The sequence below is a fragment of the Neoarius graeffei genome, chromosome 19 (assembly GCF_027579695.1).
Source record: "Neoarius graeffei isolate fNeoGra1 chromosome 19, fNeoGra1.pri, whole genome shotgun sequence".
Taxonomy (NCBI): Eukaryota; Metazoa; Chordata; class Actinopteri; order Siluriformes; family Ariidae; genus Neoarius; species Neoarius graeffei.
In genome coordinates this window covers 52,220,720-52,234,740 of record NC_083587.1, presented here as the reverse complement: position 1 = coordinate 52,234,740, position 14,021 = coordinate 52,220,720, and the positions used below count along the sequence as shown (strand labels likewise).

Below are 14,021 nucleotides of genomic sequence, written 5' to 3'. Positions count from 1 at the left end.
TACAGTGTGTGCAGTAGGCTTCATGCGCATTGTTCTGCACCTCTCGGAGGAAGGGGTAGGTGCATGGATTAAAGCAAAAAAAATATATTTGACTGAAAATTTACGGGGCGGGGTTATGGGTGGATTTCGATGAAATTCTGAGAATGATTAACTTAGAACTGATAACTTTATTATCAATTAATTAATGGATTAATATATTCAATTTATTGCACTTTCTTTCTATTGCTTCCGTATATTATTTTTTTGTGGCAAACCACACAAATGCAAGCACCTGGAATGTTTAGTTTTTTGCACCATGAACTAAATGGCTTTCCGTTTTCACCTATTTCGTACAGCCAAGCCCACCTCCACTTGTTTTACACCTTTATCGATGGCAGACACATCAGTGCCTTCTTTCATGTAAAGCGCATCCATGCTGCTGAAACCAAAAGCAGAATGACATGCTCCTCTGTGCTCGACGTCAATATAGAAAAAAGTTTGTATCTTCGCTTACATCTCATCTCATTATCTGTAGCCGCTTTATCCTTCTACAGGGTCGCAGGCAAGCTGGAGCCTATCCCAGCTGACTACGGGCGAAAGGCGGGGTACACCCTGGACAAGTCGCCAGGTCATCACAGGGCTGACACATAGACACAGACAACCATTCACACTCACATTCACACCTACGCTCAATTTAGAGTCACCAGTTAACCTAACCTGCATGTCTTTGGACTGTGGGGGAAACCGGAGCACCCAGAGGAAACCCACGCAGACACGGGGAGAACATGCAAACTCCGCACAGAAAGGCCCTCGCCGGCCCCGGGGCTCGAACCCGGACCTTCTTGCTGTGAGGTGACAGCGCTAACCACTACACCACCGTGCCGCCCTTCGCTTACATTAAAATTAAAATTTGACCTTACTTTGTGTTGAATACGACTTCAAAAACAATTCAAGATTTTATTAAGAGAAATATTGTGGCCAACACGAGTGTTAAGTTACCTAAAAGATCACGTGAAGTTGGCTGCTATCTACTTTGCGTTCGTTCTCATTTTCCTCCATCATTTCATAGGCCAGAAACAGATGTTCTGATGTAATTTAACTTAGTAGGCTATGATTATTATTTAACCGTAGTCTTCTAGACATTTTGACTGTTTGGGGCATTGAACGCTGGTGTATGATTTTCAGGGAATAAAGTTTAGCGCATGTCGGAACATCATTGCGCTCGCAGCCTCCAACTCCTCAAACGTCCTTTAAATTGTGATATAACGTAGGCTATAAGGCACGGTTCTAACATACCTTACACATTGGCCTAACGAAAATAATAATTGTTGGGGCGTCTACTGATTTGTTAGCTATAAATTTAGGTCTAATTACTTCTGACAGTCTGCAAGCATTGCACTGTCGGGTCTTCAAGTCTGGCTGAAGCAGAGGAGCGGGCTTTCCGGGGTTTATTTTTTCGTTTTTTTTTTTTTTACATGCTCCATTTCTATATGTCCAGGTTTGAACTAAGTCATTTTGGCAAGATTTAATTTAATACAAAACAGAAATGGTCAGACACAAGCACGCCAAGCACATGGGAATGTATTTTGCCAATTTTGACAGCGCATGTTTTTTTAATGCCGCACTGTAGACAGCGAACGTTTAAACATGATCAAACATAGGAAATGAACGACACAAAGCATGGCTCAAAAACAAAAAAAGTTAAATAAACCCTGCTGATAGCTGATGGTGTTGCAACACATCAGTGTTATAACCCAATCTCTACCCAACCACCCGTCATTTTAATTCTCCTCGGATCAGCACCGACCTCACATTGGGCCTTGGGAGAGTTCAGTTGACGGAAATCCGTCACACGACGGAAAACTTTAATCCATGGGTAGGTGCCCTGTAAGTCTTTGGAAAAGGTACATTTTCTTTTCGGCATAATTGCTGCGGCATTACTGCTGCTAGCTGCTAGACAAAGAACATTCGCGCCAGTTAATGTTTATTTTATTGTTGCACGGCAACCCGTTCTGTTGTCTGGAATAATGTGGCTAAATAAACACCCATGCCACAGGGCCAGGGGGCAGTAACCAGGAAAGTTTGCGATTCCTGTCAATTCATCAAAATAGTAAATGCAGACATTTCTCCGCTAATGATTCCTGTCGCAAACGTCGCGAGTGGCAAAAACCGGGACATATCCGTGTCCCGACAGACTTTTGTCGGGACTCGGGACACAACCCCAAATCGGGACTGTCCCGGTAAAACCGGGACGTCTGGTCACCCTACACAAAGTATTGTTGTCACTTGGTCAGTTGGCACGAGAACTTTCTTATCTAGAAGTTCAGCACTTCGTGTACCTGACTTTTGCACTCGTTGTACGTCGCTCTGGATAAGATCGTCTGCTAAATGCCATGTAATGTAATCTAATGTAATTGATATCATGAAGCCAAGTCAGCATTCAGCCAAGGATAGGATTCTGAGGCTACAGTGTGGACAGGATCACCAAAACTGAACAGTTAAAGGTTAGTAAAAGACCAGTCAATGTTTGTCCAGGTACAGATAAGCTGTTCCGACTAGAGCTTCAGGTTCCTGTTCTTCGCTAATAAGAGTTGAACCTGATGTTGTAGTCACCTACATCCACCTGAAGTTTTGACATGCATTCTGAGATGCTTTTCTGCTCGCCACGGTTGTAAAGAGTGATTATTTTTGGCTTTCCTGTGAGCTCTAATCAGTCTGACTGTTCCCCTCTATCCTCTCTTATCAGCAAGGTGTTTCCGTTCACAGAATTACTGCTCACGAGATTAAAAAAAAATAAAAAATCAATTTCTGTGTAAACTCTAGACACTTGAAAATCTCAGGAGATTTCCTAAAATACTCAAACCAGCCCATCTGACACCAGCAACCATCTTACGGTCACTGAGGTCACATTTATTTCCCTATTCTGACGTGTCACGTGAATATTAACTGATGCTTTAATTTACTCATGACCACTTATCACGTGACTGACAGCACTTGTCCTTCCCACATTAGTCATTGATATTTTATCAGGCGGTAAATCAAACACATATTGGCCTCTACATTATGGATTCTGTTTCAAATAAGAAGAAACCTTTATTTGTCACATGCACACTTCAAGCACAGTGAAATTCATCCTCTGCATTTAACCCATCTGAAGCAGTGAACACACGCACACCCAGAGCAGTGGGCAGCCACACTACAGCGCCCGGGGAGCAGTCAGGGGTTAAGTACTTTGCTCAAGGGCACTTCAGTCCAAGGCCGCCCCACGTTAACCTAACTGCATGTCTTTGGACTGTGGGGGAAACCGGAGCACCCGGAGGAAACCCACGCAGACACGGGGAGAACATGCAAACCACACAGAAAGCCCCCGCCGGCCGCTGGGTTCGAACCCGGAACCTTCTTGCTGTGAGACGACCATGCTAACTACTACACCACCGTGCCGCCCATAATAAATTGTACATGATAATGTTGATTACGTTACCAACTAAACTGGTGGACATGACACATACCGTACTGTAACCCGGTTCTTAAAAATGCTTGTTGCAGAAAGGAAAAGGGGAACAAGGTTATTTTATTTTGCACTTTTTTTTTCCTATAAAACGTTCACAGGAGCCTATCGGAACCTACTGGTATGTGAATGGAGTCTGTGCTGGTGATTAGTATGCAGAGACACACTCATAAGGCCAGCGAGGGAACTACTGTGTGTGTGTGTCCTGATGAATTGCCTGCCATTCAGTTTCTTAGCAACGTGGCCAGCTTGTTTGTGTTTGTATGTGCGTGTTCACATAATTATGCCACAAGGCTAAGTGATTTTGCATATGTTTAATAGAGACCTCATCAGTGACAGAAATGTCTCCATTAGCAAAATGTTACCATATTAGGACTGCGTTCTGAATATTATCATCATCCGCATGATTTTCAGGGTAGATTTACAGCCTTTACACTCGGGTGTTAAAATAGTTATCTGGAACGATGCAGAAGGTTTCATTGAGAATTGAGAAGAGTTTTGACACAAATTACAGAACATGTTTATCACAATTGGGTATTAAAAAACATGTCTTGAAAGCACATGTGAGTTACTGTGTGTGTGTGTTTTCTCTCAGGGTGGGGAGCACTGTTACTACCATGGAAAGGTACGAGATATTCCCGAGTCCTTTGTGGCGCTGTCCACTTGCCATGGAATGCAGTAAGTTTTTTTTTTTTTTTTTCTTTTTTTCTCCTCTTTTTTTTTCTAGTACACACCCACCCACCCACACACAATTTTTATTTATTTATTTTCAATAACACTAGTGAGGACCAGCCAAATCTCTTTACAAGGTCAAAACTGTGGTAACATTTGATCCTCGCCAAGATATAAACCCAAACATTTACCCAAAGCATTTTCTTTGTTGCTGATATTTAACTCAGTTTTTAACTCTTATGGCAATAGAATGATTTTCTAACCATCCAGGAGCTCATTCGTCTAATATCACACATTATTCTATCCACATTCACTGGATATGAGCAATTGCGCACTCTGATTGGCTACTCTACTACTAGAACATCAGCTCATATACAGGGTGTTTAGAAAAAATTATATTATTTGAGATGTAAATATCCCAGAAACTACATAGTGTAGGCAAATGAAACTGAACAGGCTTATCCATCCATCTTCTACCGCTTATCCGGGTCCGGGTCGCGGGGGTAGCAGCCTAAGCAGAGCAGCCCAGACTTCCCTCTCCCTGGCCACCTCCATCAGCTCTTCCGGGGGAATACCGAGGCGTTCCCAGGCCAGCCGAGAGATGTAATCTCTCCAGAGTGTCCTGGGTCTGCCCCGGGGTCTCCTCCCGGTGGGGCATGCCCATAAAACCTCCCCTGGGAGGCGTCCAGGGGGCATCCTAACAAGGTTCCCGAACCACCTCAACTGACTCCTTTCGATGTGGAGGAGCAGCGGTTCTACTCCGAGTCTCTCCCGAATGACCAAGCTTCTCACCCTGTCTCTAAGGGAGAGCCCAGCCACCCTGCGGAGAAAACTCATTTCTACAGGCTTAATGTTGAGCAATATAAAATTTATTCCTCAAAATTTGAATGAGAAATTCAAAAGGTATGTGGGTTCCATGAACGATTTCACAAATTTTTAATATTCATGAACCCGCTCGCTCGACCATCTCTTCCAATGCTGGTGGTCGTCCAGATTCTTTTGCCCTGCACAGACAGCCTTCCTGTTTGAACCTTTTGTGCCGTGTCCAAATCTGCATTGCAATCGGTGCATTTTTAGAGAATTCTCTCATAAATGCACGCTGCACAGTCTTGTTCGACTGTGTTCCAGCGTACTCGAACACACAAAACGCCTTTTCTTTCCCAGTGAATGGGATTTCTATACCTAAAAACAAAAAACATTAAACATACAATTTTGACCTGTTTCCACACATGCTGTTAAAATTTGAGGCCAATTGAACGAGAATTGGCAAAGTTATTAGAGTGTGAAATGATGTCAAATGTTTTGAAAACACCCTGTACCATGAGTAGAGAAAAACAAAATGGCGGATCGTGTTGCTGAACCAACCGAGGACGAAATAAAAACTCTACTTGAAAACAAAATACCAAAAAATTACAAAAAGAAAGCAAAATACAGAATGAAAGTATTTGATGGTAAGAACGTATCTTTTTATTTTTCAAGAATTATTATTGCATTTTTCACAAATTGCTCCTGTCAGTTCGCCGGTTTGTTTACATCCTAAGCGGAAATAATTTTGTCGGATGTTTTGTATAAAATTTTGATTTATTGAATTTGTAAAAAATAAAAATGATCCTTTTCTCAAAATCCAGTGACTGTGGATAGAATAAAACAGTTATTCCACTCAATCTCGGTGCTACGCACCTCGTCAGCTATCAGCTCATGTACAACTCGATTTCGTGGAATAACTTAAATGTATGTCCACCCTTACATGATTAAAAGGAGAACTCCCAATGTTTTTGCCATAGATTATATAAATATTATACAGATTTGCATCATATCTCAGCAGTGAAACTTATTTCAGTAGCCATTTTATTGCATCCTCTGTCTCATTATCATACCACACACACACGTTAATCCATAAACATTCTTGTATACAGCAATGACAGGCCAAAGCAGTAATTATCCCATTCAGCAATTAGAGCTGCGTAATTATCAAATGCTTTTATTGTCTCATGTTGTATCTCTCTCTCTCGCGCACACACACACACACAGTTCAAGTGTCTGCATTCATGTATAAGTGATTGAGTGTTACTTTACAGTGGAGGTGGGGTTGAGAATGCTTTTTTTAATCTGACGCCAAATTTTAACATTCCCACATTTTTTTTAATTTTGTTTACTCCAATTGGTTGGATGTATCTCATCTCATTCTCATCTCATTATCTCTAGCCGCTTTATCCTTCTACAGGGTCGTGGGCAAGCTGGAGCCTATCCCAGCTGACTACGGGTGAAAGGCGGGGTACACCCTGGACAAGTCGCCAGGTCATCACAGGGCTGACACATAGACACAGACAACCATTCACACTCACATTCACACCTACGCTCAATTTAGAGTCACCAGTTTGGTTGGATGTATTTCTTGTAAAAATAAATAAATTTAAAAAATGAAAGAAAAAAAATAGTGATTTAAACCACTGTAACCCTGACCAGAATATGTAAGGTATTTACTGCAAATGAATAAAAGAAAAGTATTCAGTATGCTCCATGGTAATGTATGTGTGACCCTGCATTCACACACAACGTGGCGAGACAACACACCACAAGAACCACAAATCGTTCCTTTTCTACGAGAGCCAGCAACTCTTGGTGGCAAGCAGAGGCATGATCATTGGCGGTGCATCAGAATAAAGTTGAAGTCAAGGCAACTTTATGGTAATGAGCTATGATGTGGTTTGGCAGCAATCAATCAGGATTGAGAAGTGCTTCGGTGTAAAGAACACCAGAGAACACACTTGAGTAAATTTTGGTTCTGTTCAAACAGTTCCCAAGTGCAGCAAGTGTTGCCAGGCAAAACAAACCTCGCCCGGCAGCACTTATTTTATACCTATATGTTGATAATGGTAATATTTCTCAATCAGCTGTCAGGTTATAGTCCTATGAAAATCCATGACCTTGAGTTTGACATTTCAAAGTCATTCAAGGTCAACGATCTTGGTGCCATATGAAAGCCCATATTGGCACTTCCTATAAGTTGATAATGGTAAACATCTGTCTACCATCGACTGTTAAGTTACAGCCCTCTCAAAGCAGAGAAAAAAAAGCAGTTACCTAAAAAAAAAAGCAGAGAAAAATTGCCTGTGTTTACAGCAACTCTGAACAGGGGCAGCATGGTGGTGTAGTGGTTAGCGCTGTCGCCTCACAGCAAGAAGGCCCTGGGTTCGAGCCCAGCGGCCGACGAGGGCCTTTCTGTGCGGAGTTTGCATGTTCTCCCCGTGTCCGCGTGGGTTTCCTCCACAGTCCAAAGACATGCAGGTTAGGTTAACTGGTGACTCTAACTTGACCGTAGGTGTGAATGGTTGTCTCTACGTGTCAGCCTTGTGATGATCTGGCGACTTGTCCAGGGTGTACCCTGCCTTTCGCCCGTAGTCAGCTGGGATAGGCTCCAGCTTGCCTGCGACCCTGCACAGGATAAGTGGTAACGGATAATGGATGGATAACTCTGAACACAAAATCTTTTATGAGGAAAGAAAAGTCAGTCACGGAATTATGTCAGAAAAAGCTGAACTATCATTTCTTAAAATTCAAACCAAGTTTTCCCTGAAGCGACATTGCTATAATTGGGGTGGTGATGTTTAAATATGGTTTTCAGTATATTTTGCCTTGGATTCCATACTTTAGCAATCTCACTGAGCTGACAAGTTAAGGCAGTCTTAATAATTTCATAATTTTGGCCTCTCTGCTGAAGAACTGTCCTTACACACTACTTTTGGTCAGTCAGCACAAAGACATCAGTTGAAATGTGTGCGCTTTGGTTACCCTTTAAATAAGGTTTGCAAGACGAAGCAGTCCGAATAACCTTGTAGCCGCTTATTTCAACATCATCATGGAGCGTCCATGAATTTACCAGTGTCCTTGGTAGAGCAGCCAGAGCGAGTTTTAATGCTCTCACAGATCTGTCCACAGCCATCTTAATGAACATGGCCACCTTCTTTACACCGAATATGAATGTTGTGTGTTCCGTTTAAGTTTAGTGCAGATCAAGTAGAAAATGAACAATGAATCATTTGAATGATGTGGAGAAATCTTGCAGGTATCGTCTCTACCTTCATAACTTTCCGAACCCTGACTCTATTACTTTGACTTACCGCACGTTTAACAGGAACATCGCCTCGTCCTTTTCCAATCTTCAGCAATTCAGTTTTGCTGAGCCTCTTCCCAGCGTAGCCTCAAATTCCTGTTTCTGGCTGACAGGAAAACAGTGAAACCTGCTATTGTAGACCATCCACCTCAAGGGTTGAAGTGCTTTTCTGCTCAGCACGGTTGTAAAGAGTGGTTATTTGTGTTACTGTAGCCTTTCTGTCAGTTTGAACCAGTCTCCTTGGCTATTTTCTGCTCTGATCAAAAAGGCACTTCTACCCACAGAACCGCTACTCACTGGAGGTTGATTGCTTTTTGTGCCATTCAACTCTGATCTAGAGACTGTTCTGTGTGAAAATCTCAGGTTTCGGAAAGAGGGGTAAACAGAGGGGAACCATCAGGGCCTTCCAGGCATTCAGAGAGGCCCAAACATATCGGTATTTCAAATATTATATTTCACTTATTTCATTATCATTATTCTCTTCGAGTTTTAATTTGGCCTCATTTTCTATCAAATTTGTTTCAGAAATGAAAGGGTTACTATCCTGAAAACATGAAAATTGAGTTGTCCAATGAGATTTTTTTTTGTGTGTTTTTTGTCTCTAGGCTGAGAAGAGTTTAGATCTGGATCACTCATTGGTTAGGACTTTATTGCCGGGACAGAAGGCCATGGCAGTGTGTTTTTATGTAGGAAGTGACCGATGAATTAACCAATCAGATTTTGATTTATAGTGGGAGTTACCAAAAATTTATCACCGTAGGCCTGCCTGAAGACCAACACTAGCTTAACCGCAAGTCGGTGCCGTCAGCACAGCATTGAAGTCACCTTCCAGCCGGTGTAGCGTTCATCAGTAGTGTTAGGAACTGCTAATAAAGCGGTCAAGCCAGTGCTATCGAGAGCAAGTAGCACAGGCTAACGACCGAGAAACTAAGATTTGTGTCTCCAGACTCTTCTTCCACGCTGCACGGTTGCTACAGTATTTTTCACTCAGGCTTAAGCATTCATTTCCCTCTGTAATTTACTTACTTTTAAAATCAACATCGACAGGTACAGACAACGGAGCGACCTGGCAGCCTGCCTCTAATCCCTTGGAAATTCTTTTGCTCTGTCGCTTTTTTGGTGTGTCTGGCTAAGTTTTGGCTGAATTCAAGTCTAATAGTAACGGTCTATCACAGCGTCTAAAGGTGTTCCTATTGAAGTGGCCAGTTGATGTAACAAGTAACTGAAATATTTAAATGTATTTTGGTCCTGAATGTTTTACCTGTTCTCGTGTTGCGATATATCATTGACTTGAAACACTACGCTATGTTTAGCGAGGCTAATTATCTTTGTACAAATTATAATGTTGTGAAAATTGTTTTAAATGACACCAGTAAATAACTAAAATATCCTGATGGGAAAACGATGAAAAAGCTTTACAATCTTTACCACCTCTTCCTGTTGAAAGGCAGATTCTGACAAATTCATATTTTTCTTAAAACCAACAAAAAAATTTTTTAGTACTTTTGCAGAAAATATATTAAGGAAAAGTAACTTGGTGATAAATCATAAACGGCTTCACAGCTTTGGTAAAGATTAACGGATGATATTGTAACCAAAAACTGTGGTGTTAGCTTGCTAATGTTAGTGATATATACCAGAAACTTCTCGCTACAAAGCATGTGCTAAACTAGCTAGCCAATGTTAGTGAAGAATACCGAAAATGTTTAGCTACAAAACATATGCGAAGCTAACGAACTAATGTTTATAATGAATTCCAAAAACTGTTTCTTACAGATTGTGTGCGGTTATAGCTAGATAGTATTATTGATGAATATCAGAAACTTTTAGCTCTAAAACATGTGGTATGCTAGTCGAACAAAAATAATGGTTGCTATGGTACGGTATACCGTATTTCAACATAATTTGGCTACCGTCAAATAAATCATACATAATACGATGATACAAATGAAGACTCGGATACTGAAAGCCCACTCAGGCCTACCTGTGACAAATGCAAGCTGTTTTACTAGCAGTTAGCTCATGGACTATTGTTAGTGCTCATGCTAGTGATATTAGTCTGTTTTTTGGGCCATCAGGAGAATTTGGGGACGGTGTTAATGTGATTGTTCATGTATGTTTGTGGATTCTTGTATCCTTAATAATGTTAAAAGTATAGCAGTGCTCCGAGGCCACTGTAAGGGTTTAGAATGGCACATTTGGAGGAATTGAATGATATAGATTGAGAGGACGGGGACACACACACACACAGGCTCATTCTTTACCTCATTGTGTGCTGTCCCAAACTTGGTCATATTCCCAAGGTGCCTGGAAAGATTCCGATAAAGAACTAGGGCTTTTCCTCTCTCTCTCTCTCACACACAGACACACAGCCTTGCTGATGCGTGCTCCTCCGGGATAGTTCAGTTCCTTTCGTCAGTATTTTTAGTGTAAGAAGGAGTCAGGTCAAATCTCTCTCTCTTTTGCTACATAAAGCACTAAATTAGAGCAGTGCACTGCTTACACACACACACACACACACACCTTTTTTTCTGGCATGTACTCGGATTATTTCCGAAAGTATAATAATAACGTGGAAATTAGTAAAGCACACCAACTGACTGGTTATATCTGCGTGAACTAAAAGGCCCTCTAAAAAGGACTTTGTCACTTTAAAGAACTCCATGTGCTCATGTTTTGTTTCTGTTCAAGCATTGGTTTGTTTCCCTAATTTGTTCACCTGTCCCATGTTTAGCTCTTGATCAGTTTGCCTTTTTATATCCTCTGCATGCCATTGTTGGGTGTGAAGTCTTGCCATGAGTTTTGTACCAAGTATTTCTGAGCCTTGTTTTCTAGTTTTTGCATTGTCTGGTTTTCGACTCTTTGTGTTTGATTATGGATTACCATTCATTAACTTCATCTCATTATCTGTAGCCGCTTTATCCTGTTCTACAGGGTCGCAGGCAAGCTGGAGCCTATCCCAGCTGACTACAGGCGAAAGGCGGGGTACACCCTGGACAAGTCGCCAGGTCATCACAGGGCTGACACATAGACACAGACAACCATTCACACTCACATTCACACCTACGGTCAATTTAGAGTCACCAGTTAACCTAACCTGCATGTCTTTGGACTGTGGGGGAAAACCGGAGCACCCGGAGGAAACCCATGCGGGCACGGGGAGAACATGCAAACTCCGCACAGAAAGGTCCTTTGCCGGCCACGGGGCTCGAACCCGGACCTTCTTGCTGTTAGGCGACAGCGCTAACCACTACACCACCGTGCCGCCCTCATTTATTAACTTAATTTAACAACATATAAGCTACTTCACCAAAATGTGGATTTAACCGGAGCACCCGGAGGAAACCCACGCGGGCACGGGGAGAACATGCAAACTCCGCACAGAAAGGCCCTTGCCGGCCACGGGGCTCGAACCCGGACCTTCTTGCTGTGAGGCGACAGCGCTAACCACTACACCACCGTGCCGCCCTCATTTATTAACTTAATTTAACAACATATAAGCTACTTCACCAAAATGTGGATTTTTTTCTAACCCATTGTACTAAGTTTAATAGGGGTGCCAATAATTGTGGAAGGCACTACATGTATTATTCTTTCCACATTCACTGAATATGAGCAATCGTGCGCTCTGATTGGCTACTGTACTACTAAGATAGCTTATATACCGTAAGCAGGCCTAGAAATTCATATTTTTTCACCAGCCAGCCGGACTAGTTACCTTCCAAAGTAACTCGCCAAACAGAAAATCAACTCGCCAAAATTTGCTCATGTATGAATTTTACTTCTGTCAAAAATAACGCAAAAGAGAGTAGTTACCATTGTTCATGACTAATGTGCATTTATTTCAAGACCCGAGTATTTTGATACTGTTGTTAAATACATAAATGAGAACAACACCGAGCACCATAATATAATATCAACAAGTAATAATATATTGGAAAACTTGGCAACTTGGTGTATGAGTATTGAAAACAAATATACTTACTATCATGACTATAGCACCCAAAATATGTCCAACATGCTTTCTGCATTTAACCATTTATGAGAGAGAAAGCATTAGGAGCTTCATATTGACTAGGAATCAACTTGAAAAAAATTAATTATTCCATAAAAATCGTATCGCAGCCAAGGCCTACCCTGCTCCCACGTTTGCTTACAAGTCCTTTGTCGTTTCTCCTTCTCGTACGCTTTATCGGCGGCCTTTTTCTCCTCTTCAGACCGAGGTCGCCTTGTCCCCGTCTCTGGTGGTTTCTGTACACCTTTCAGAAAATTCCACATCGCAACGTAGCTTTGGCAGATGTAGATGTAAACAACAACAAAAACACGTGTTTAAATGGGCGATAATGTGGCCACATCCATTGAATTTGATAACGTGATTACTGCGATATTCAATGAGATGCGTTATATGCATGCGCAGTAGTGGAAAAACCGACAGCCTGACTCGTACACGATATGATTCGGAATTCTTCGGTATTTTCCGTCCTGCCGATAAACACATCGATTAACACAGACACAGCACACGCTTAATATGTGGCGGCTTTAGTTGACGGTGTGTCTGAATCTTCGCTTTATATCTATTTTTTTATTTACCCTCCAAATTACAAATTGTGTGTGTGTATATATATATATATATATATATATATATATATACACACACACACATACACACACACACATATACACACACACATATATATATATATATATATAAAAATGTGACTGGATGAGTCAGACAGGATTTGGCAGAATGGAAAATGCTGCTTACAAACTAATAATGGTTTTCTGTTACAGCAATGATGCTGTCGTGGTCAAAAGATGCGATCATAACCCATTTCTGTTTCTATCTTCTCTTAGCGCGCTCGCGCTCTCTCTCTCACACACAGCGCTCTCTGACCCCAGTCTTGAATCAGTTGACCTCGGTGTGTGCACGTGCATGCACTATGATCAAAAGATCTCCATAATAGATGGCAATTAATTTTATTTATAAGCTTTTAAAAGATTGGCTCTTCAGATGTGAAGGAGAGAATGTCACCAGAGTGTATGTGCGTGTGCACGATATAGTGCTTGTACGTGATATAATATACAGGACAAGTTCACCTTGCTGTCTCTGCTGCTAAATCTGTCGAAAGGGGTTCAATAGTCATTCAGCTGATTGGGTCCAGTGTTCAGGACATAATGACATTGTCTGTGTGTGTTTATGTCTGGAGCAGTCTGATATCTGGACAAAAATGGAAGAGGGCTAAATTTGGAGAATACCTGGGATAATAAAAGTATTTTATCTGTTATTAAAGGAATACTCCAGTGTTTCTCCAACGTAATCTCTATCCATCATATATGTAGCATATGTGATTACTGCAGCAAAACATTTTCAGTTTCCCCTGTACTGAGAAAAGAACTGTCCAAACAAAAATCTAGGGGCAGTTGTTGAATCCTATCAAAAATATCCTGGTGTCCAAAATCACTCACTCATTCACTACTTCCTACTCCCTATATAGGGGATTACTATATAGAGGACTATATCGTGAGCTAATTGATAAAATGGGGGGGGGGGGGGACACACTTTCGGACACTACTCCCCTGTGTTATTTACGTCATGCATGATGGTATATACTGCTTGGTTAGTGACCATCAGTTGTACACTGCTTTTCGTGATGCATTGTGGGATACTTTAAAGCTCAAATACAACAGTTTTAATTTTATGCACATTTGAAACTTTATATGTTAAAAAACCCTCTGTAATTTTCTTCT

At 41.5% G+C, this 14,021-nt stretch overlaps 1 protein-coding gene across 2 annotated transcripts in view; it reads left to right on the top strand.

The window, feature by feature from the left end:
• The window catches only part of adam22 (ADAM metallopeptidase domain 22), a 308,389-nt gene that overhangs the window by 129,252 nt on the left and 165,116 nt on the right, over positions 1-14,021 (top strand). For both annotated transcript variants that reach the window (XM_060900250.1, XM_060900249.1), the window contains exon 5: positions 4,083-4,165. In XM_060900250.1, coding sequence (XP_060756233.1) covers positions 4,083-4,165 — 83 coding nt within the window. The remainder of the gene's footprint in view (positions 1-4,082; positions 4,166-14,021) is intronic.